The sequence below is a fragment of the Natrix helvetica genome (genome assembly GCF_964273705.1).
Source record: "Natrix helvetica genome assembly, chromosome: 8".
NCBI lineage: Eukaryota > Metazoa > Chordata > Lepidosauria > Squamata > Natricidae > Natrix > Natrix helvetica.
Window position 1 is genome coordinate 7036848 of NC_138559.1, and position 25852 is coordinate 7062699.

The 25852-nt window shown below is 42.0% G+C and overlaps 1 protein-coding gene across 5 annotated transcripts in view; it reads right to left on the minus strand.

The window, feature by feature from the left end:
- Positions 1-25852, minus strand: part of ZMAT4 (zinc finger matrin-type 4) — a 214519-nt gene that overhangs the window by 42010 nt on the left and 146657 nt on the right. For 3 of the 5 annotated variants that reach the window (XM_081960824.1, XM_081960822.1, XM_081960823.1), the window contains exon 5: positions 18008-18235. The exons of 1 other annotated variant lie outside the window; for it this stretch is intronic. In XM_081960824.1, the coding sequence (XP_081816950.1) occupies positions 18008-18235 (228 nt within the window). The remainder of the gene's footprint in view (positions 1-18007; positions 18236-25852) is intronic. One more of the 5 variants, XR_014176028.1, reaches the window with a different exon arrangement.

Genomic DNA, 25852 nt, shown 5'->3' on the forward strand with positions numbered 1-25852 from the left:
CTCTGACTGGATGGTGGGGAATGGAAGGATTTATACTCCTTGCAAACAGCTGGTCATTTGCATCCTTTTAGAGGGTCATTGAGGCCACTTGGAGGTTCATTTGAGTCCTCAGGGTCACCTGAGTGGTGCAAATGATTCCTGTAGTCTGCAATTTTTCCTCTGGAAAACCATTCCTACTCCCACACCATTCCAAGGGTGTTTATCCCAAATTGTATAGCCAAAGGTCTGTAGAGATTCTCAGTCCTCCAGGCCCTGGTTGTCCCAAAGGTGCTTTTTCAGGAGGCAACTGGACTTTCTGTTTTTTTCTTTTGAAGACGTTTCACTTCTCATCCAAGAAACTTCGTTAGCTCTGACAGTAAGCTTCTCATCCAAAAAACGTTTTTCATCCAAGCTTCTCATTCCATTCCCCACTGTTCTTTCAGAACTGAAGAAGCTTCTTGGATGAGAAGAAAAGAAAAACAACAAGAAAGTCCAGTTGCTTAAGAAGTTTACAGAGTTGGCCTATTGTCCCCCAACAATCTAGGTCTTCATTTTACCGACCTTGGAAGGCTGGATGATTGATTCAGCCTTAAGCCTGGTGAGATTCAAACTGCCAAATTGCAGGCAGCCATCAGCAGTGCTGCATTCTAACCACTGGGCCACCACGGCTCTTCTCCATAAGTGATATGGACAGAACAATATTTTGCATTGAAAGTATTGAAAAAGAGGCCACCACTGCCCCTAAGGGAGCCTGTTCGTAGATACCTACAACTTGACTAGACCTTTTTTTTTGGGGGGGGGGGAGATTTTTCCTTGAAATTCGCCCTTCTTCAGTTCTGCCCAGATCCAGAAAAGGAAACAATATTTTCAAACACAAATGAATCATCCGCAAACTGTTTTCCTCGTTGCCTTTGTAGTAAGCCATAGAGATGACCTTGGAGAAAATACACAGCAACAATAACAAAAAGCAAGGCATGCTTTCAACTGGGAAACAGAGAAAGAACAAGAAAGAAGCTCAGACTGGTTCCCCACCACCTCCTCTACCCACCCACCCCTCTCTAGGATATAGGAGGGAGAGAAAAGAAAACCCAGCTTTTCATCTTTCTGATACTGTCGCCTATATCAATAGTGTCTAGTTCCAGTTAAACCTCTGAAGTCTGTTTCCTGCCCTGGGGTATCTCAAAGGACTGAGAACTTTTTCTTCTTCTTCTGTTGTATCCTGTTCCTTCTCTTTCTCCTAAAGAAAAAAAAAGCTATTACTCAATATTCGAGGTTTGAGCTCAGTTCCACAAAATAGTAGAACTCTGTTTCTCTTCCCAGAACTCCAGGATTAATGGGGTTACATTTAACCTAATTCCCAACATTTCTTCTCTTAAAGGAAGCCACAAGACAGGGAGAAGAGTTTAAAACTTGAAGTGCTGCTGTTTGATTCCAGAGTTCAACCAACCAAATATTGAACCTTTCCAGGAGAATATACCCATGGCATATTGCCTCTGCATTGCATCACAGACCCACAGCTTCCTGCAAACGCTGAGAGCACAAAGAGGTTGAGAGGCTTGTGTTTGTTTTTCATAGACGTTCTCAAATATCCCTGCATTTTTATCCCCCAGTTACTGGTTGGTGTCAGTAGCATTCTTTATGCCTCTGATACATTTGATTATCCATCTCCTGCTGCCTTAGTCATTTGAAATAGATTCCCCCTTAAATGGGGATTTATTATATCTCAGTAGGATTTATTCTGTTCCCTGCTATAATGTTCTTTCACCACCCCAACACAGGGATTAGAAAAACATTCTGCTCCCTATAATTGGAGGCGGGAGGGAGGAAATGTGAAGAACCAAGAACTTTTGCTCTTCTTTCCATTGATGGCGAAACTCTAAAGCCAGAGAGATTAAAACTAGGAAGGAAGTGAGAGCAAATTCTTGATATTGAAGAGAGCATTGTTAAATTTAGCATCAAATGTCCATCACCTCGGGGTCAGGACCTAGCTAGCCTGATATGAAATAAAAGCTAAGGAGATTCACAAAAATTGTTAATTGTTTGGGAGGCAACCAGAAAATCCCAGGGCTATAAAATAAAGGGAAAAATCTGAGCATCTTTTTTTTACATCATAGTCGCCACGATGTAAAAAGGTTGTTGAGACTCTAGAAAGATACAAAGAAGAAGAACAAAGATGAGTAGGGGACTGGAGCAGGGGTGAAATGCTACTGGTTCGGACTGGTTCATTTGAACCGGTAGTAAAAAAAATGCTACCAGTTTGGGCGAACCGTTTTTTCAGAAGATCAGCTGTGATGCATGATTTATATAAGCTAGAAAGCAGAAAAGTGAGCACTCACATTGCTACTGAACCGGTAGCAAAGTTAAGTGGATTTCACTCCTGGACTGGAGGCTAAAGCATATAAAGAACGCTTGCTGGAATTGGGTTTGTCTAGTTTAATGAAAAGAAGGACTAGGGGAGACATGATAGCGGTATTCCAATATCTCAGGGGCTGCCGCAAAGAAGAGGGAGTCAAGCTACACTCCAAAGCACCTGAAGACAAGACCAGAAGCAACGGATGGAAACTAATAAATGAGAGAAGCAACCTAAAATTAACGGGAAATTTCCTGACAATTAGAACAATTATTCAGTGGAACAACTTGCTGCCAGAACTTGTACTCCAACACTGAAGGTTCTTGAGAAGAAATTTAAGTCTGAAATGATATTGGGTTTCCTGCCTGAGCAGGGAGGTTGGACTAGAAGATCTCCAAGGTCCCTTTCAACTCTGTTATTCTGTTTCATGGAAACTTTGGGAGTGTCAATCAGCTTTGCTAAAATTGGATATTTTTCTGGAACCAAGCCTGCATGTCTCTAGACCGGCAGAGCATTGCAAAAACATCAGTCTGAAATAAGAGGATATTGACAATTAAAGGCAAAACGGACACCGTGAAATTGAAAGCTAGGTGTTGCCTACTTAGCACCATATCCATGACCAGGTTTCACAGTATGAAAGCCAGTGGAAAAACCAAGATTCAAACGAGTTTCCTAAAAGGCTTTCAGTATGAAAAGATGAACAGCAAGTCCAGCCCTATGGTGGATCTTTAAACAAAAGGGATGGAACTGAAATGGCCACTTTTTACTCTCCAAAATAAGGGAGTATTTTGTTTTTTTAAAAAAAATTAGAAAACAAGAGAAATGACATATTTTAACTGCAAAGAGAGAGCGATGAGCACAAGGCTGGTATCATGCAAGTGAAGCTGGGACATGGCTGCATTCATACGAAATGCTAAATTGAATTGAAAAGGAGCTGAACAGTTTTACTTCAGCCTGTTGTGGGAATCCAGCCATGAACCTGATTGATTATGGGTATTAGCAATGCCACAACATAGTAAACATCTTCGTGCATAGCACACAATGTGAAAAATTACAGCTCATTGACTTAGGTTTATAGGGACATAGTGGCTCAGTGGCTAAGACGCTGAGCTTGTCAATCAGAAAGGTCAGCAGTTCGACGGTTTGAATCCCTAGTGCTGCATAACGGGGTGAGCTCCCGCTACTTGTCCCAGCTTCTGCCAACCTAGCAGTTCGAAAGCATGTAAAAATGCACATAGAAAAATAGGAACCACCTTTGGTGGGAAGGGAACAACATTCAGTGCGCCTTCGGCATTGAGTCCTGCCGGCCACATGACCACGGAGATGTCTTCGGACAGCGCTGGCTCTTCGGCTTTGAAACGGAGATGAGCACCACCCCCTAGAGTTGGGAGTGACTAGCACATATGTGCTAGTTTATTTAGGCTTAGGTTTCAATTTAGTTTATTGTGTGAATGTAATTTTAGATCATTCCTAGATGACACCCACTTTTTGGAAAAATACTGATTATCACGGAAGAGGCAATGGCAGAGGAGGAGAGGGAGGAGGAGGAGGAAGAGGAGGACTGTGTGTCCTTGGTGTTCTCTGACTGTGGTTGTTTTCTTGCAGACTCTTCATGACCCATCTAGGCAACATCATCAGGGCTAGAAGGGAGTGGAGCTTGCAGAGAGGAGGAGGAGGAGGAGGAGGAGGAGGAGGAGGAGGAGGAGGAGGAGGAGGAGGAGGAGGAGGAGGAAGTGTTCCATCTTTGAACTACTGCCTCACATGAGCTGTGTCTCCACTGGATTAATGCTACCCAAAGCAGAGATGCTGGAAAACTACTCTTTATCTAGTTCATTCCCTCAGCCTAAACTTCTCAGTAAATCAGCCATTCAAGGCCAGAAAACTACAGTACTGAATGATCAGAGCAGATGAGGGTTTGCTGTTGAGCAGGATGGGCTGATCATTTCAGAAGAGGAATGAGGAAAAGAGAGGGGGGGAGTGGAGTGGAATGCAACTGTAGCAATTTCCACAGGTATTGGGGAAGCAGGCTAGACATGAGTCAGCTGGTAGGGCTTCCTGGACTGCTTCCATAGCAAAAATCAATAAAGCTATCATTAGGCAGGAGAATGAGAATCTAAGCCAGATAATTGTCCTTTCCACACCTAAAAGGAACGGGGAGAACCTGGGAGGGGTGAACCTGGTTTTGTGAGCACAGAAGCTATCCCATCCAATTCCAGACGTAGTAGAGAAAACTCACTGCAGTGTTCTGACCTAGGCTTCTCCAATAGCACGAAATAAACCCTCTTTATTTAGTTTAAAGCAGGGGTGTCCAAACTTGGGAACTTTAAGACTTGTGGACTTCAACTCCCAGAATTCCCTGGGGAATTCTGGGAGTTGAAGTCCACAAGTCTTAAAGTTCCCAAGTTTGGAAACCCCTGCTTTAAAGGGAATTCCTCTCCAGCAAAGACCCGGCCAACAGTCTTTCAAGAGATTTCACAACTGCAGACTTTTATCACGCGTGGAGAGCTGCCAGGCTGATATCTTCCAAACGCCATGCTGTAGCAGCTATTACTTGCCAAGAAGTTGGAAACAGATCTTCACCCTAATGAATTCAATTAATTGTCTCATGCAAACTCCCTTCCCCTTTTGCTCCTCTTTATTCCTATGGGAGGAATAAATATCATTCACCATCCACCTGTGCCTTTACTCCTGTGTTGGCCCTTGTTCCTTAGCTGTTCCCTTCTCCTGGCAGCTCTGCATATGCGCACATTGGGAACAGGCTCCAACTGTTCTTCTGCCCCACTGATATCCAACTCCGAAGACAGATGATAACTGTCGGACAGCCCTGGTCCCCTCTCTGCTCCGACACAGAGCCCTCATCAGAACCTTCCCCAGACTCCCAGACTGGCCCATGTGCCTCCCCAACCTCTTCACTGTCTGAGATTGCCACCAGCTCTGCTGGCCACTGGCAGGCCACAACATGCAGCATCTCATGAGTTAGAAGGGAACCTCCTTTTACCCACAAAGAAGTGGTCAGACAAGGAGACCCGAACTCATTAGTAGTCTCAAATTGCAATGAACAAGGACACACATTGAATTTTGCAGCTACTAAGATTGTTGGCAGAGCAGGTTCAAAAACAGCTAGGGAAATGATTGAAGCCTGGGAAACAGACCCCCTTGTCAGTCAACAGGAGTGCTGATTTACCACCAGCTCATCAAATACTTAACAGCCAAGAGCTTGGCAACACAAGGAAAGGACAGTTCTCTACTGAAAGAACTTCAAAACCAAATGCCACTCAAGGAAACGGCAGAAGAGAGGGGCAAGCATAAGTAGGAAGGAATAAAAAAAAATACAGATATTCCAATGACATCTATGAACTTCTTAGCCAGGTGACACTATTGCTGAGGTCTTAGAAGTCCGTAGATATGATTTAAAAACTATATATCTGGTTTTACATATACCAGAATTGTATTTGCACAGCAATGGAAAAATGATCAGATTCCGTCAGATGAGAATGTAATTAAGAAATCATTAGAGTGCGCAGAAAATGGATAGATTAACGCTTACTATTACGGATAAAGAAGAAACTGAATAGTTTTTTTGATAGGAGATGTATTTTATCAATGGCTAGACAACAGAAACAGAAGTTAGAAAGAAGGAAATATAAAAAGAGGAAATATTAATGTGGAAAGTTGTTAAAGAAGATGTTAAGTATTATTGTTATTATATTATCAATATTATTGGGAATTAAGCTTTATCAATATCTTCCTTCCACCGCTGCAGAAATTCAATTTTGCTCCTCTCCCCTCTCCTTCCTTCACTCCTTCCTTCCAGAGGTAAAGTGAAGATGTTAAGCATGACTGCAGCTCTCTCTGCAATGCACCCAAAAATTAGAGAAATGGGAGAAATAGAGTTGTCACTTCTTAGGAAAGGTTAGTCGAGGAGAGAGAAACAGGGAAAAGTCACAGAGGGCAGAAGGTGGAAGAGGAAAAGGGTAGCTGGATTTATGCAAAATGTTTAGATAAATTAAAACCTAGCAAATGCGTTCACACAAGAAACTACATTTGATGAGAGTTTATTGGGTTTATGCAAGCTAGCCCTAACTCATTGCTAACTGGATAATCCAGGTTCATTTGATTCAAATAGGTGATTCAAGGTCAAATTACTTCAATTAAAACTGCTTCAACATTTAATTCAGAGGGAGGGGGGGCATGTCCAGTAGCATCAAAATGCTTGCAGTTACATTACTCTGAGGAAGAAAGGAACAAAAATACAAGCATGTACCTGCTCCCTTCGTGGGTGCTAAACTCAATTTCACTGAGGACTGCATCAGGGTCGTGTTTGATCCTGAATGGCTGGGGAGGGCGTGGCAAGTGTGGGCATGGCCAGCTTGACGTCACTTGTATCGGAGACATCTGTGGTGGCCTGACCGCTTGGCCAGGGAAAACAAGTTCCCGAGCTCCGTTTTCGGCTGCGACGACCTCCTGCAAACCTCTGCCAGCGGAAACAGAACTCAAGAGGGACGCATGCGGTCTTCCTGAATGCCATTTTTGTTGGCAGAGACAAAGTGGGTTGGTCCTTTGCTGTTTCCAGGGTGGCCCCATGGGCCAGATCTAAGCATCCCACGGGCCAGATGCGGCCCTTGGGGCCTTGAGTTTGACACCCCTGATGTAGAATTATATCAAATTAGAATAAAATTGGAAGTAGAAACAGAACGTACGCTCTAGGCCCGTGATGGCAAACCTATGGCATGTGTGCCACAGGTGGCACAAGGAGCCATATCTGCTGGCATGCGAGCCGTCAGCTCCAGGGCACACTAGCTGGTTTTCGGCCTTCCAGCGGTCCGGGGAAGGCCGTTTTCACCCCCCAGGCTCTGGAGGCTTTCCTGGAGCCTGTGGTGGGCAAAGACAGCCTCCCCCAGCCCCCCATAAGCCAGAAAGGGATGATTTCCGAACTTCCTGTTGGCCCATTGGGCCCGTTTTATGCCTTCCCCAGGCTCCGGATGCTTTCCTGGAGCCTGGGCAGGGTGAAACTGGCCTCCCCCGAACTCCGGAGGAAATACCAAGCTCAGCTTGGAGGCGAGCAGTGCGCCATGCATGGGGGGGGAGCGTGATGTGGATGAACACATTTGCATTATGGGTGCTGGCATGCACGCATGCTATCGCCCAAATGCCCTCACAGTTTTGACACCCAACAACAAAAAGGTTCGCCATCACTGCTCTAGGCACACAACAACCTAAATGGCTTTCCTGCAAACTATTTGTGTGGGGCCACCTGGATCTCAGAAAGGAACACCTTTGTGTAACACACACTCTCACTCTCTCTCTTTCTCTCTCTCTCTTTTTCTCCCTCCCTCCCCCCCTCTCTCCCATCTTCCACTCCCAGCCTAAGAAACTCAGAACAAACCCTTTGAACAGAATAAATAGGCCAGACAGAATCTATTGAAAGTGATGGTTCCAAATATAATAACTATTTCTCTAAGTGTTTTATTTCCAAGACTCACTTCGAAGGGGACATCACCCAATCTGTTAAGTGAATTGACCAGATGCCTTCAAGATCGATGAATGGGCTTTTGTGTATAACACATAGAGAGTTTTAATTGACTTGTATCAGCAATTGGAACCAACTTGTCAACTTGAATTTTAATCCGCATTTTGAACTGGGTCCTGGGTGTTTCACCTCCTCTATCTCTATATATAAAAGCCAAATACCACTCACTCATCACCAAATCTCCAGAACTGCAAAGCCTACAAACTTGAAATTTGGCACGTATGTTCCTCTAGGTGCTTGTGAAGAAAGGATTTTTTCCAATGTTCATGAGATAATCAGTATTTCTTAAAGGTAAAGTTAAAGGTTCCCCTTGCACATATGTGCGAGTCGTTCCCGACTCTATGAGTGGTGCTCATCTCCATTTCAAAGCCGAAGAGCCAGTGCTGTCTGAAGAAATTTCTGTGGTCATGTGGCCGGCATGATTAAACACCGAAGGCGCACGGAACACTGTTATCTTCCTACCAAAGGTGGTCCCTATGTTTCTACTTGCATTTTTTATGTGCTTTTGAACTGCTAGGTTGGCAGAAGACAGTATTTCTTATACAATATTATATTAACACGCATTGGAGTTAGACATTCTACTCCCTCTCCCCACCTGAAAGGAACTCTGTTCCAACTGCCTGTTGCCTTATATGGGCATGGCCAGTGCAAGACTCATCTGGCCTGCAGGCTGGCCTGATCACATGCTTTCATAGCGAAGCACGGATATCCAGCTAGTTATTATAAAAATGTTAGTTTTGAAAACGGATTAGGCATGCAAGTCAACATTTTTCTTTCCCCTCCAAAATATGTTACCTTGAAAATATTATTGTTCCATAAAGAGCAAACATAATGACATCTAATTCATTTTTCCACCTTAAGCAGAGAAGCAGGGGATTAATCTTCAGTGAAATAGGTGTTTGAGCCCTGAATATCTTAGGGTGGAATTTATAATGCAGAAAGGTGGATGGTTCCTGTCAAGCATAGGACTAATGCAGGGCAATCGAAAGAGTCTGAGGTTTTTCCAAGCACTGAAACTATTGGTCCAAGAGAGTGAGAGACACATAAGACAGGGGTGTCCAAACTTGGCAACTTTAAGACTTGTGGACTTCAACTCCCAGAATTCCAGCAGAGCTGGCTGGGGAATTCTGGGAGTTGAAGTCCACAAGTCTTAAAGTTGCCAAGTTTGGACACCCCTGCACATAAGAGAATCACAGAAAAACTTTTTCATATTGTCTTTTCACACACCCCAAATTTGTCATGACTTGTAAATCAGAGTTTCAGTAAAAGAGGAGGCAAAAAGACTCCTAGAAGTGAAATAATGAGTATTCATGCCCACATAACAAGGGAGAAATAATCTATTTTACTCCCCTGGTTTGTGCCTAGGGAAAGGCCTACTCCCACTGTGAAAATCAAGAAATATAGTCCATTGATCTATTAAATTCAATAAGCCCTATGGATGATAGAAGGCTCCAGAAGAAAGAGATATGATCCAAAGTTTTCAGCTAGGATGATTTCAAAATTTACCAGAAATATTTGTAATCCTGCTGCAACGTTGCTAACTGTGAAATATGGTTGTTGTTGGGTTTTTTTGCAAAATATGCATTTGTATGGATTCATTTAAAACAGGAAGAATGAAACTGTTTGAAATGAGAAATTGAAAGTAATGTACACAGGTGTTCACGGAAAGTGACAGTTAGTGACGTTGTGGATCATGTATGTGGTTAGAAGAACAGTATAAAGCAGTGTTTCTCAAACTTGGCGACTTTAAGTCCTGTGGACTTCAACTCCCAGAATTCCCCAGCCAGCTATGCTGGCTGGGGGATTCTGGGAGTTGAAGTCCACAGGACTTAAAGTCGCCAAGTTTGAGAAACACTGGTATAAAGGATAAGGGTTCAAGATCATCTCGGAGCTCTTTGATTTATAGCAGCCCTTGTAGGACTTACTATTTCTCATTGGCCCTTTAATAGGTTAATGCAGTGTACTACTGCTATTATATCTTTTATATCTATTCATTTCTCATGTTCCAAATGATTAGAAACAATAAACTTCTGCTCTTAAAGTGAGAATTATTGTTTGGGATGTTGCCTTCGTTTCCTATTGGAATTTTCCGATGACACCACCTTTCAAGACTCTGCTTTAGCATCTCTTTTGGAAGAAGTTTCGTTTCCCATCCAAGATGAGAAAGTCCAATTGCCTCTTGAAAAAGTGCCTTTGGGACAATCGATGTTAAGCCAAGCAAGGAGCTCTTTGGCCAAAGTCAATGGACGTGAAGAACCCCTTCAGAGTCTTGCACGGCCTTAGTAGACCCCAGTCCAATTTTGCTCAGTTATTATGCCCGTGCTCCAATGAATCGAATTCTCTGCGAACACAATCAACGCACTTGCCAATGTTTATTGCCTAGCGGCAGGCCTCTCTAAACCCACCTGCTCCAACAGCATAATCCTTGCTGAATAACGCTATTTACAATGTAAAAAAAAAATGTGTGAAAGGCAACTTAACAGAGGCAATTCATACCTTGCCTGTTCCAGTTTGAGCCTCGATGCTTTCAGGCTGGAGCGAAGGAAGGCATTAGCTCAACCTCCCCGTTTTGGAAAACTGAAATGATAATATTAGCAAAGCATCCCTGACACAACCTGAAATTAAATGTTCTCACCTGGAGGTGCCTAGGCGCTGGCTTTGAGTGAATGCAAGCCTTAATCTGAGCCTAGCTACGTAAAGAGCTTTTGAAGTTATTAGATTGTGATTAGCAGAAAACAGATGTGACCTGAGAACTTGTGCGAGGCAGCTTTGATTCTCCCCGAGGAGGTACTTCAAACCACAAAAACAACGAAATTGGTCTCAACAAAGCCGCATCACTCACATCAGGAGGCAGCCTCTTATCTGTGAATATATATAGTGGTATTTCTTTAAAGTAACGGCAGTTTCTTCTCCTATATGCTTGCATAAAAGCCCGTCTGCTGATAAGCAAACTTTTAACCTTTAAATCCCAAGCTTATCTGCAAATATATATATCGCATTTCACATTGTATCTTCATCAAAGCAAAAAAAAAAAAAAAATCCATCTAAGATACTGCATCAGTTTTGGTTGCCATGATGTAAAAAAGATCTATTTTTAATATAAAAAGTTTTTAGTTTTTTAAAAATATGAACATTCCATCTTGTCTTAAACAGTGTGTCGTCTGTGCAATAATCTCTGTGCAATAACCATCAGAATTTACAACATCACTCACTACTTTGATATTAATTCTTTAATCTTATAATTATAGTATATTAAATATTTAATTTTCCCCTCTTAACTTATTTTCTAATAAGAATATAATTATGCAATATTCAGTTTGTTCTTTCTCCTTAATTGCCAGCGTTAATCTGTTCATTTCTGCACATTCTAATATTTTCCTAATCATTTTTTCATGAGTAGGGATCTCTTCACTTTTCCAATGTTGTGCAAATACAATTCTAGCTGCAGTTAATACGTGAATAATTAAATATGTGTTCTTTTTACTATAAGTTTCAGGGAAGATGTGGAGACTCTAGAAAGAGTGCAGAGAAGAGCAACAAAGATGATTGGAAGACTGGAGGCTAAAACATATGAAGAACGGTTGCAGGAACTGGGTATGTCTAGTTTAATAAAAAGAAGGACTAGGGGAGACATGATAGCAGTGTTATCAATATCTCAGAAAGAAGAGGGTGTCAAACTATTCTCCAAGGCACCCGAGTGTAGAACAAGAAGCAATGGGTGGAAACTAATCAAGGAGAGAAGCAACCTAGATCTAAGGAGAAACTTCCTGACAGAACAACTAATCAGTGGAGCAACTTGTCTCCAGAAGTTGTGAATGCCCCAACACTGGAAGCTTTTAAGAAGATGTTGGATAATCATTTGTCTGAAGTGGTGTAGGGTTTCCTGCCTAAGTAGGGGGTTGGACTAGAAGACCTCCAAGGTCCCTTCCAACTCTGTTATTCTATTCTATTCTATTCTATTCTATTCTATTCTATTCTATTCTATTCTACTCTTCTCTACCCTACCCCCACCCTACTTTACCCTACCCTACCCTACCCTACTCAGATCAAAGATGTTTAATGGTCGAATGACCAGCCTTTTTTCTTAACCCCCCCCCCCAAAGGGTTGGTTCTGAGAGCTTTGGAGTTGAGATCCTAAGAATAGTTTTAAAATTCATTATTTGGCCCCTGGATTTATGCTGGGTGATCTCATTTGCTCTTTCAAGCCTACGTTCGCCTCCAGCCGCATATTCATTTTTCATAAGCACATCTGTACTTTGATTCCAAGGCAGAATAAGGAATGAAGTGAAGGGCATTGCGCATGTGTCACTAAGGACAAGTGGACAGGTAGTTTGGTGTAGTGGTTAAAGGTACCAAGCTAGAAACCCGGAGACTGTGAGTTCTAGTCCTGATTTGGATTGGGGGAGGGGGGTGTTCTGCATTAGGACAATACTAGAGGGAAGTGTAATGGCGATTTTTTTCTTAAAAGTAGCTGCTTTAAGAGGGAATTTTTAATACATATCGACAAAAGTTCTGAAGGACATTGCACATGATACTGAATTTAGAAGCAAGGTGTTTGCACTGTTGCTGTTGATCATTTCATCTTCTGGTTACTGGGAAAAAGAGATTATGAAAAAATTGGATTGACAGATTAGAAAAATCTCTGGGAAAGGACTCAGAGGAGTAATTTGAGCTAAACTGTAATCAGAAAGATGTTAAATGTATGTTGCTCAACCACCTTCTTGTGCTTACAAAACACAATATTCAGTCCATAGTCTTTTCCTCAATTAAAAAGCAAGATGGAAAGAGAAGCTTTTAAAATAAGGATTTGCATCTTTTTTGTTGTTGTTGTTTATTTCTGAAACCCTTCCAAATAGAAATAACTGAAACTGCCCCTTTGGAGAAATATCCAGCATATTCACTTCATTCTTCTTTTTTTGCCCTTCCCATCCTGGCCTCATTCCCTCACTCGCAATTTCATCTTTTGGAATGCAACCTGATTTTGACATCACAGCCTTTGTGATTTCTGTGACAATATCACAGACCAAAGAACCCCAAGCATAGCCCTGGCAGTCAACTGAACCAGACAAAAAAAATAAGGGTGTGCAAAGGAGAGGTCAGGGAAAGACGGAGAAGAAATGGGAAAGGATACTTAAAAAAGAAAGAAACAAACAAGACTAAGGGGGAGGAAAGAATGAAATAGCATCAATGCATCACAAGAACCCAGGAAATTGAGGATTGAGAGCAAGAAAAGCATGGGATTTTTTTCAAATGGAAGATTGATTCTTAGAAACAAGGAACAGGCAGAAATAATTGATGCAAATATTTGACAAAGGTTGATTGAGTGAATCGCCTGTAGAACAGGAATGTCAAATGCAAGGCCCAGGGACTGGATCTGCCCCATGGGGTGCTTAGATTTGGCCTGGGGGGCCCACTGTGGAAATAACCAGCCCATGGTGTCTCTGCCAGAGAAAATGGAGCTCAGCTCCGTTTTCAGTGGCAGAGGGCTGCAGGAGACCATTGCAGCCAAAAACAGAGTTTGGGAGCCCGTTTTTGCTGGCAGAATGCTCGGGTCTCCACAGGGCCCTCTGACATGATTGACGTTGCCGAATCTTTCTGATTGACAAGCTCAGCGTCTTAGCCACTGAGCCACCGTGTCCCTTCAGGGAAGGATACCCTTCATTCAAGATGAGGAGTTTTTTAAGCTTTTGATATATCTAGAAGCTCAATCCATATTGTGTAGAATTGAGAAATGGGGGTATTTAAAAAAGAAGTAGAATTTTGTTTTTTTTTAAAAATCCATCACATTTAACATTGCCCCGGGAAAGCTTTCTATTTTCAACTCTTTTTGTGAAACATAAATGGATAAAATGTTCCGTGTTTGACAGACTATCAGCTAATAGTCCTTGACTGCAGGAAGTTGAAGGCATTATTTAGAAAGAAAGAAAAACACAGAGAGATGAAAATAAAACAAGTGTTCACTGTGATATGGCCACACTTGGAATACTGCATTCAGTTCTGGTCGCCACGATGTAAAAAAGATGTGGAGACTCTAGAAAGAGTGCAGAGAAGAGCAACAAAGAGGATTAGGGGACTGGAGACTAAAACATATGAAGAACGGTTGCAGGAACTGGGTATGTTTAGCTTAAGAGAAAGAAGGACTAGGGGAGACATGATAGCAGTGTTCCAATATCTCAGGGGTTGCCACAAAGAAGAGGGAGTCAAACTATTCTCCAAGGCACCTGAGGGTAGAACAAGAAGCAATGGGTGGAAACTAATCAAGGAGAGAAGCAACTTAGAACTGAGGAGAAATTTCCTGACAGAACAATTAATCAGTGGAACAGCTTGCCTCTAGAAGTTGTGAATGCCCCAACACTGGAAGTCTTTAAGAAGATGTTGGATAACCATTTGTCTGAAATGGTATAGGGTTTCCTGCCTAGGCAGGGGGTTGGACTAGAAGACCTCCAAGGTCCCTTCCAACTCTACTATTGTATTGTATTGTATTGATATTTCAAACCCTTTGGAAGACACTTTCCTTCCCCTTATCCTGAAGGAATAGGTGTGATCAGGGGTGGGATTGAAAATATTTTGCAACCAGTTCTCTGGCCGGTTGCTCAGTGGGCATAGCCATGGGGGCGTGGCCTAGTCGGCTTCCTGCACCAGGGCAGGCGGGGGCGTGTTTGCCCTCTTCAGGCTCTGGAGACTTTCCTTGAGTCTTCGGGAGGGTGAAAACAGCCTCTCCCGGGTTCCGGAGGCCAGAAAAAGGCCCATTTTTGGACTTCCGGTACGCCTGTTTTTCAATCTTCCAGAGTCTTACGTGAGTCCTGCACTTAGCTTGCATCCAAAACGGGCCGTGTGGAGACTGCTGGGATGGGAGGGGCGGGGTCAGCCATTCCTTGGAACTACCGGTTCAACGAATCAGATTAAAATTAACATCCAGTTCACCCGAACTGGTCTGAACTGGCTGAATCTTACCCCTGGGTGCGATGTTCCAATTTTGCTTCATTAAGCAAAATCTGGTTAGTTTGTTTTAGCAAGAGATGGAAAAGGTATTGGTGGGCTGCTTTGGACATTCATTCACATGTGCCTCTTTTTATCGCTAAAATAACTGCTGGAATGTCACGCGCCATCATAAAAATTTAAAGGAAAGGGTTTCCCCCCCCCCCTCGATAGGAAAAAGTGCAATCAGAAGCAAGATTGTTTCCATTAAGGTGGAAAAGAAGCATGGGAATGCCAATGAACCGTCTGGCCAAACTCTAGTCTAAATAAAGCTATTTTAGATATTTTTGAGTTTACGCTGAATCAGGCCAATCAAGGAACATCATCCTTGGCATAAGGGACAGCGGGCATTACAGGTAGGTCTCAACTTACAGCCATTCATTTAGTGCCTGTTTTAAATTACAATGGCACTGAAAGAAATGACAAACAAGACAGATACAGACTTCAGAGGATAATTAGAAGTGCAGAAAAAACAATGGCTACCAACCTGCCTTCCATTGAGGACTGTAACACTGCACGAGTCAAAAACAGGGCTGTGAAAATATCTACAGACTCCTCACATCCTGTACAACAATTGTTTCAACTCCTACCCTCAAAACGAGGCTATAGGGCACTGCACACCAGAACAACTGGACACAAGGACAGTTTTTTCCTCCATGCCATCACTCTCCTTAAGAACTAATTTCCACCACAATGTCAAACTATTTAGTAACACTGTATTACTATTGTTCATCTTTCCTATTGCCTATCTCCTTTTCTACTTATGACTATGCTGTATGTTGTTTTATTTAGTTTCCTAGTATGATTTATGTTGATTCTATCACTATTGTATCATATGATTTATGATGAGTGTATTTTATGACAATGAGCATGATTCATCCCTTATAATTTTTATGTACAATGAGAGCATAAGGACCGAAGACAAATTCCTTGTGTGTCCAATCATACTTGGCCAATAAACTATTCTATTCCATTCCATTCCATTCTATTCTATTCTTCATTCCAATATTTATTCTATTCTATTCTCTTCTTCATTCCAATATCTATTCTATTCTATTTTTCATTCCAATATTTATTCTGTTCTTCATTCCAATATTTATTCTACTGTATTCTTCATTCCAATATTTATTTTATTCTATTCTCTTCTTCATTCCAATATCTATTCTATTCTATTTTTCATTCCAATATTTATTCTATTTTTCATTCCAATATTTATTCTGTTCTTCGTTCCAATATTTATTCTACTGTATTCTTCATTCCAATATTTATTTTATTCTATTCTCTTCTTCATTCCAATATCTATTCTATTCTATTCTATTTTTCATTCCAATATTTATTCTATTCTTCATTCCAATATTTATTTTATTCTATTTTATTCTATTTTATTCTATTTTATTCTATTTTATTCTATTTTATTCTATTTTATTTTATTTTATTCTATTCTATTCTATCCTATCCTATCCTATCCTATCCTAACCTATCCTGTTTTTCGCATTTATGACCATTGTGGTATCCCCATGGTCAAGGGATCAGAATTTGGACGCTTGGCAACTGAATCATATTTATGACGGTCACAGTATTCTGGAGTCATGTGATCCCCTTTGGTGACCTTCTGATGAGCAAAGTCAAAGGGGAAGCCAGATTCACTTAACAACCATGTTACTAACTTCACAACTGCAATGATTCACTTAACAATGGTGACAAGGAAGGATGTAAAATAGAGCAAAACTCACTTAACAACTGTTTCACTTAGCCACAGACAATTTTGGGCTTGGTTACAGTTGTAAGGCAAGGGCTACCTGCATTACGACACAGCCAGATCTGCAATCTTACTTCAAAGTCCTCATAATTTTATTTAATGCACATCCTCATTAACACTTTTCACTTTAGAACTTAGAATAACTTTATTGTCACTTTGAATGTACACTAATCGACATGCATTAAAACGAAATTTCATTGCATTCAGCTCTCAAAGGGTCTCCACCTCCAATATACACCACATAAACATGGCAAAATAAACAAATAAACAAACAAACAAATAAAAATATGTTTTTTAAAAAAATATGCATCTATCCACATCGATTATATGGCATGGAGAAACAACAGTCTGATTCGGGTGTACATGGTGAGAGAAATGAATCTTGCGAGATTACAAGACGGATGGATTAAGGAGCAAAGTTGTTACATTATTTAGTAGTCCTACTATAAATACTTTGAAACCTCCGCCCAGAGGGGAGCAACAGAAACAGACCATGGAGTGAGTGTGTTGGTGTCTCTAACAATGCTTTGAGCTCTAAGCACATAGCGCTAATAAGCAGTATCCTGAATGATTGGAAGCAAGCTTCCTATAATCTTCTCCACTGTCCTCACCACTCTCTGTAGGGACTTTCTATCTGAGGTGTTGCTGCCACCAAACCAAACAGGGATGTAGTTTGTTAAAATGCTCTCAATCGTGCCTCTATAAAAAGTGACCAGGACAGAAGGAGAAAGATGTGCTCTCCTCATCCTCCTCATTTCAAAGGGCAGTTCAAAGAGGACATAATATCTTGATCAGACTGGAGTTAACTGTAGGGGTGATGATCTATTATGAAGCTTGTTTTCTTTTCATCTACATTTTTTTTGATAGAGACAAATCTGTATCAAAATACAATCTACACAGTCAATAGTAATGAAGTTCTCTTCTTCAATTTTACCTTATACTATTTGATCTTACTTCACTTTTATCTTGCCTACTATATTTTATTCTATTTTATCTCATACCGTAGTTATTATATCTCACTTCATTGTATCTTATCTCAGTTTATTGTATTTTAGTGTGGCCGGTGCTCATGTTTGAGATGGTCAATTGACTAATCCATGTCAGGGTACTGAGGATTTAATAGCTGCCAGCTGGTGAAAGGTTGTAAGCTGTAATCAGCAAGGTTGATGCAATGAGGCTGATTCAACTCTGACAATCTATAAAGTACATCATATTGTATTTTGATCCGGTCACTCAACAGGCACGGTGATAGCCCACCATTAACACAAGGAGTCATCTCAATGGCTGCTCAGGTGCGCCAATTTGTGCCTGCTTTTAAATTTTTGGATGGGTGCCCGCCCAAAGAATACCATAACTTTCATTCACCCAATGACTTTGAAGACGATTATTTGAGAAGACTAAAATCTCTTACCTCTTACCTCGCCTAGGTCCAATGTCTTCCCTAGCTGCTCTAGCAGATCAGCCCTGGCTGCGTTCTTTTTGTGCTTTTTTCCGTCATAGTGTTGCTGTGCCATCATTGGGTTGTTAAACCAAGCTGCACAGAGCTGGCAATACCTGTCAGAATCTCTTCTCTGGTGGGGTGGAGACACTGTTGGAGAGCTGTCCACCTGTGGCTCCTTAAGAGAACTCAGGTTTGTTTCTGCAAAAGAAAGCAAGCAGAAAGGGAGTCACCCAGGTTCCTATCCCATCACGGAGAAATAAAGCTCCCAGTACACACCTGATTGTCATAGTTTAGGTGCCAGGATATAAAAAAGAGGTCGAGATTCTAGAAAGATTGCAGAGAAGAGCAACAAAGATAATTAGGGGACTGGAGACTAAAACATATGAAGAACGGTTGCAGAAATTGGGTATGTCTAACTGAATAGAAAGAAAGATTAGGGGTGACATGATAGCAGTCTTCCAATAGGTATGCCACAAAGAAGAGGGAGTCAAGTTATTTTCCAAACCACCCAAAGACAGTTCAAGAAGCAATGGTTGGAAACTAATCAAGGAGAGAACCAATCAAGAATTAAGGAGTAATTTACTAACAGTTAGAGCAATTACTCAGTGGAACAACTTGCCTCCAGAGGTTGTGGGTGCTCCATCATTGGAGGTTTTAAAGAAGAGATTGGACAACCATTTGTCTGAAATGTTAGAGGGTTTCATGGCTGAGCAGGGAGTTGGACTAGAAGACCTCCAAGGTCCCTTCCAATTCTGTTATTCTGCTATATGAACTGTGTAGCCAGTGGGTATTCTTCTTTCCACAGTTGCAGAGGAGATATTTAATATGAGATAATGTAATTAGTTCAATTGAGTAGTGTGGTGGCCCAGAGGTGGAGCTGTTGCCTCACAATCAGGAGGCTGTGAGTTCAATCCTAGGTAGAGGCAGATATTTTTCTCTCTGGGCACAATGAGAATATATCTGCTGAACAAAACTCTGCATTGACAACATGAAAGGCATCCGGCCATTAAACACTCTGCTAGCTCCATTCAGTTGCCCAGACTCCACACACACACACCCCGGGGAATATAGGGTCATTAAAAGATGATGAATGTAATTACTTCAATGAAGAAAAACTTGTGATAATAGATAATTACAGATATTTTTTGTGTGTGGGATGCATATTGGAACACTAAAACATCTTAGAGATTTGATTTACAGAGACAGTTCAAGATGTAAACAAGAGAGTTGTCTTAAGGCAGGGGTGTCCAAACTTGGGAACTTTAAGACTTGTGGACTTCAATTCCCAGAATTCCCCAGCCAGCCATGCTGGCTGGGGAATTCTGGGAGTTGAAGTCCACAAGTCTTAAAGTTCTCAAGTTTGGACACTCCTGTCTTAAGGCCATTCATGTTCCAACATAAAGCTTATAAGCATCTAGAACATTAATATGGATAGTTTAAACCTGACCTGGGACCAGAAGTGCAACAGAAAGAGGATTCTGCTTTCATGTTTTGTCACACAAAAGTGGAAGGTCAGCATCTCGTTACTTATGAAAGATCTGAAAACCCCGGAGCCTTCATGCTGTTATTTTGACGTCAAGGACCAAAACTGCATTTACCCATTTCCTAACTCAATTGGTCTGTAATCAAGTAGTACCTAAACTGAATTCAATGAATCAATACCTAATAAACTCTCTGTCAAGCATAAGAAATCAGGGGTCCAAGCAGGGGTGGGCTTCACAAAATTTAACAAGGGGTTATCTGCCTGGTTGCTGGATGGACCTGGGCATGGTGGGCATGGCCTAGTCAGCCTACTGCACCATGGCAGGAAGGGACATTTTTGGGGAAGCCCTCTGGAGGCCAGAAATTTCCGGCCTTCCTGAACTTCCAGTAGATCTGTTTTTTTGCCCCCCCCCCCAAGCTTCTGTGCATGCCCTCCACTTACTGCATCCAAAATGGGCCACTTGGGAACTCCTGGGAGGGGAGGGGTAGGTGGGGCCAGCCAGGAGTGGCATTTGGGGGTTCTCCAAACTGTACAGAATCTTAGCTAGAGATTCTTCCGAACCCCTGCGAACCCCCAGCAGCCCACCCCTGGGTCCAGGCAGTTCAAATGTATATAGCAATAGCAATAGTACTTAGACTTATATACCGCTTTACAGTCCTCTCTAAGCGGTTTACAGAGTCAGCCTGTTGCCCTCAACAATCTGGGTCCTCATTTTACTGACCTTGGAAGGATGGAAATCTGAGTCAACCTTGAGCCTGGTGGGATTCGAACTGCCAAATTGCAGTCAGCAGAAGTAGCCTGTAGTACTGCACTCTAACCACTGCGCCACCAAGGCTTACATAAGTTTATTGCATGTTAATATTCTCCACAAGAATCTGAACTATTAATGGTCAAAGCAAATTGGCAGTACATAAGAATCAACGGAATTCAAGGTGGGCTGGACTTCGATCCCTTGTGGGAACAAAGGGACTTGAGGCTGATGATGCGTTTGACCCCACCTTCAGGTTCAGCTTGGTCAACACCATCATTTCAGCATGAGCTCCCTGTAGGTGTCAGGAAGGGCATCTGGCCAGTAAATGCTGAGCTCTATGCAGTCACCCCAACTCCATCCCAATGCAAAGGATTACAGAGAAAAAAAGAACTAGACTAAATCAGTTGAACAGCTCACCTAACCCTACCACCCATTTTCTCTATTTGCTAAAAAGAGATCCTTGGACAGCCTAAAGGTAAAAGTAAAGGTTCTCCTCGCACATATGTGCTAGCCATTCCTGACTCTAGGGGGCAGTGTTCATCTCTGGTTCAAAGCCGAAGAGCCAGCACTGTCTGAAGATGTCTCCGTGGTCATGTGGCTGGCAGGACTAAACCCCAAAGGCGCACAGAACGCTGTTACCTTCCCTCCAAAGGTGGTTCCGATTTTTCTACTTGAATTTTTACATGCTTTCGAACTGCTAGGTTGTCAGAAGCTGGGACAAGCAACGGGAGCTCGCTCTGTTACGTGGTGCTAGGGATTCGAACCATCGAACTGCTGACCTTTCTGATCGACAAGCTCAGCATCTTAGTCATTGAGCCACTTTTGGACAGCCTAGAGATCAGCTATTAACTTGGTAACATCCTCCAACTTATGTTTCTCAACTATTAACAGTCTAGGCCAGTGTTTCTCAAACTTGGCACCTTTAAGATATGTGGACTTCAACTCTTTAGAAAGTAGTTCATTTCATAAACCTTGTTTAAGCTAACAATGCATAAACATGCCATGTGAAGACTGATCTTCACCAAAATGGAGGATTCCCCCCCCTCTCCTTTATTACGCTACATCTCCATCAAGTTGTGAAACATGTAGATTTGGATAAGGGGAACATGGATTTATCTTCTTCAAAAGGGATTTAAAAACCTGTTCTTATATGTCAACTTTCCTAAAATATGGATGGTATATATATACTGCATCCTCAAATGATTAACATACTTTCTCCAATAAATCTGAAGGCTTCTGTGGTACTTGAGGTTCTACAGGGAGGGTTTTTGAGTGAAAAAAAATCACCAATTTTTCTTCAGGACAGACATATCTCTAGGCACACAAATTTCAAAATCATTCATTCGCAGACACGGTTCTTGAATATTTGGAGTCAATGTCTGGCCGAAAACGGAGATACTTCGGGTCTAAGAAGCAAGAGGCATATGGAACAATCAGACTTGCAAAATTCTCTTATTATAGCCAATGTTGACAGGAGTAGTTTTCAGGCTACCTGTGGAGTTGGGTTTCTCGTCTGCTCTACTCAGTGGGGCTGACACCTGCAGACTTTGTTCAACGTGTCATTTGCATAATGGAGTCTGTTTTGGCAGCTCTATTTCCATAGAAACCTGTGATAAATTCCTTTTCAAGTCTGACAATCTAGGTTAGGGGTGGGCAGTCATGCTGTGGATGCACATTTTCCTACCCTCTTCTGATGGAAAATGCACCAACGAGATAAGCCAGGGATGGTTAACCTTTTTGGCACCAAGTGCCGAAACTGGAGCGTGTGCATGCACCGGAGCACCAGAACCTGTGAAAGAGCAGCTGGACTCCAAAATCTCTCACACAGTTACTATTAACTACCCTCCTGCGTGGGGTGGGGGTGCATGCGCATGCATGTTGGGGGGGGTCGTGTGCGCATGCACAGGTGGTTGGACACATGATAGTGCACCCACACATAATTCTGGCACACCTTTAGAAAAAGGTTAGCTTAAGATACAGAAGGATCTTGAAAAACTTGGGCACTATCTACTCTTTCAATTGTGAAAAGAGTAAAGTTCTACATTTAGGCAAGAAAAATGAAATGCACAGGTACAGTATAGGTGGTACCTTGCTCAATAGTAGTAACTGTGAGAGGGATCTTGGAGTCCTAGTGGACAACCATTTAAATAGGAGCCAGCAGTGTGCAGAAGCTGCCAAAAAAGCCAACATTCTAGGCTGCATAAACAGAGGGATAGAATCAAGATCACGTGAAGGGTTAATACCACTTTACAATGCCTTGGTAAGGCCACAGTTAGAATACTGCATTCAGTTTTGGTCGCCATGATGTAGAAAAGATGTGGAGACTCTAGAAAGAGTGCAGAGAAGAGCAACAAAGAGGATTAGGGGACTGGAGACTAAAACATATGAAGAACGGTTGCAGGAACTGGGTATGTCTAGTTTAATAGAAAGAAGGCCTAGGGGAGACATGATATCAGTCTTCCACTATCTCACGGGTTGCACATAAAAGAGGGAGTCAAACTATTCTCCAGGGCACCTGAGTGTAGAACAAGAAGCAATGGGTGGAAACTAATCAAGGAGAGAAGCAACTTAGAACTAAGGAGAAATTTCCTGACAGTTAGAACAATTAATCAGTGGAATAGAATTTGCCTCCAGAAGTTGTGAATGCCCCAACACTGGAAGTCTTTAAGAAGATGTTGGATAGCCATTTGTCTGAAATGGTGTAAGGTTTCCTGCCTAGGCAGGGGGTTGGACTAGAAGACCTCCAAGGTCCCTTCCAACTCTGTTATTATATTGTATTACTGACCTATACTGTACCTGTGCATTTTTATTGCCTAAATGTAGAACCTTACCAAGCACCCAAATCACATAACCATGAGGATGCTGCAATGGTCATGAGTGCAAGGACTGTTGTAACTTTTTTCAGGGCTGTCATAACTTAGAATTGTCACCAAATGAATGCTTGTAAGCCAAGGACCACCTGTATTAAAGGGAGGAACCCAAAGTCACCTCTTTATGAGGTCAGACTTAAACTTGGATCTTTGTAGTAGATCTCTGTGGTGGTCCTGGATGTGTAGTCCACATCCAGAACCATCAACGACTGTATCATGCAGACTCTGTCTTTCATGGATCTATACCTGAATCAAAGCCCTTGTGAAGAAACAATGATTTATCTACAAGGATCTCCAGTTTTGTCCCACATGACTGATCTTTAAAAGAGAAGAATCGTTTTTAGATGCGCTGAGAATATAATAGAGGAGGGCTTTGCAGAATTTGTATCAGCTGTTTTTCACTCCTTCCTGGTCACTGCAGGTACTCCTCAAGATTTACAAGGAGAAAAAAAAACAAAGAAGAGAGTGGGGGGAGAGGGAGGTATGGAATGAGAGGGAGAGAGAAGATGCAAATGAAGAAGAGGGGGGAAGAGAAGAGAAGAAAGAAAGAGAAAGAAAAAAGTTGGTGAGGGACGGAGAAGATGCAAATAACGAAGGGTGGGGATGAGAGGGAAGGAGAGGGGAAAGGAGGAGAGGGGGGAGAGAAGAGAAGAGGAAAGGAAATAGAAAGAAAGAAAGAAAGAAAGAAAGAAAGAAAGAAAGAAAGAAGGGAAGGGAGGGAGAGAAGATGCAAATAGAGTAGGGAGATGAGGGGAAGAGAAGAAAGAAAAGAGAAAGAAAGAAAGAAAGAAAGAAAGAAAGAAAGAAAGAAAGAAAGAAAGAAAGAGGGGTTGAGGGAAAAGATGCAAATAACGAAGGGTGGGGATGAGAGGGAAGGAGAGGGGAAAGGAGGAGAGGTGGGAGAGAAGAGAAGAGGAAAGGAAAGAGAAAGAAAGAAAGAAAGAAAGAAAGAAAGAAAGAAAGAAAGAAAGAAAGAAAGAAAGAGGGGTTGAGGGAAAAGATGCAAATAACGAAGGGTGGGGATGAGAGGGAAGGAGAGGGGAAAGGAGGAGAGGGGGAGAGAAGAGAAGAGGAAAGGAAAGAGAAAGAAAGAGAGAGGGGGAGGGAGGGAGAGAAGATGCAAATAAGAAGGAAGAGGGGGGAGGGGAGGAGAAGAGAAGAGAGGAAAGAGAAAGAAAGAAGTAAGGAAGAAAATGGACAAATAGAAATAAATGACAAGATAAATTAAGTAGAGATAGAAATCAAGAAAGCAAGAAAGTACAACACAGAGATGTGAAAGTTTAAAGGAAATAAATAATCCCAATTCCCTCTTTTCTGATGCCACCAATTATTTTTAATAGCCTCCTGCAGTTGGGTACCTTGTGGATAAAAAAACCTGCTCTAAGGCTGAAAATTGCAGGAAGGGATTGCCAGAGAGCCTCTTGGATGTGTTGTGGAGGAGTACTTTGGGCTATAAAGCAAGAGATTTCCTCCTTGAGGCTCTCCTTGTTTATCAGTTGTTCAGTTCCCTGGGGAGAAGTAGACAAGAGGATGATTGGCTTAGCTGGGACAGCTATTTGTCCAGAATGGCGTAGGGTTTCCTGCTTGAGTAGCGGGTTGGACTAAAAGACCTCCAAGGTTGTTTCCAACTCGACTGTTATGTGTCCTCCTTCTTCCATTTCATGTGCTTTTTTGTCCCATTGGGGCAAGGATTCTTCACATCCCTTGACCCCAGTAAGAGATGGATAAATATGTATTGAATGTGTAGCGGTAAGAGCAGTGGTGAGAGCAGCAATAAAATAACAGACTAGGCTGGTGCATTGCATGTGATTTTTTCTAAACTAAACATTAGCAACAGTCATAGCCTTTAGACTTGTATACTACTGTGCACCATGGAAGGAAGGAAGGAAGGAAGGAAAGATAATAACATTAGCACATATACCACTTCACAATGCATTACAGCCCTCTCTAAACGGTTTACAGAGTCAGCCTCTTGCTCCCAACAATCTGGGTCCTCATTTTACCCACCTCGGAAGGATGGGAGACTGTGTCAACCTTGAGCCTGATGAGAATTGACAGAATTAGTCTGCAAGACTGCATTCTAACCACTGAGAGGAAGGGAGGGAACGAAGGAAGGAAGGAAGATTAGGTAACAATAGCACTTTAACTTATATACTGCTTCACAGTGCTTCACATCCCTGTCTAAGCAATTTACAGAGTCAGCCTATTGTCCCCCCAACAATCTGGGTCCTCATTTTACTGATCTCAGAAGGATGGAAGCCTGAGTCAACCTTGAGCTGGTGAGATTTGATCTGCCAAACTGCTTGCTTGCAGTACTGGACTCTAACCACTGTGCTACACTGCGCCACTCTTCCTTGAAATACAGTGAACTAATTACAAGGATATTATATGCTACTTACTAGAAAAGCTGTTTGATTCCATCCTTGGCAAAAGGGTTGATCAATTTATGGGAGCATGCTTCGATTACCAGAATAACTCTGATGTTGAATTAAATTAGTGATGCATCTCACCAAACTAGCTATGGAATTAAGTCAATTCATGAAGCGCCAAGTCAAAATCTGACTCAGGGTAGCTAGGTTCCTCTAAGTTTGTAAAATTGCTTGAACAGGAGGTTGGACTAGAAGACCTCCAAGGTCCCTTCCATCTCTATTATTATATTTTCTATGTATCCAGCTTGAGTTTTAAAAAATCTGGGGTGGTTGGGGTTGAAG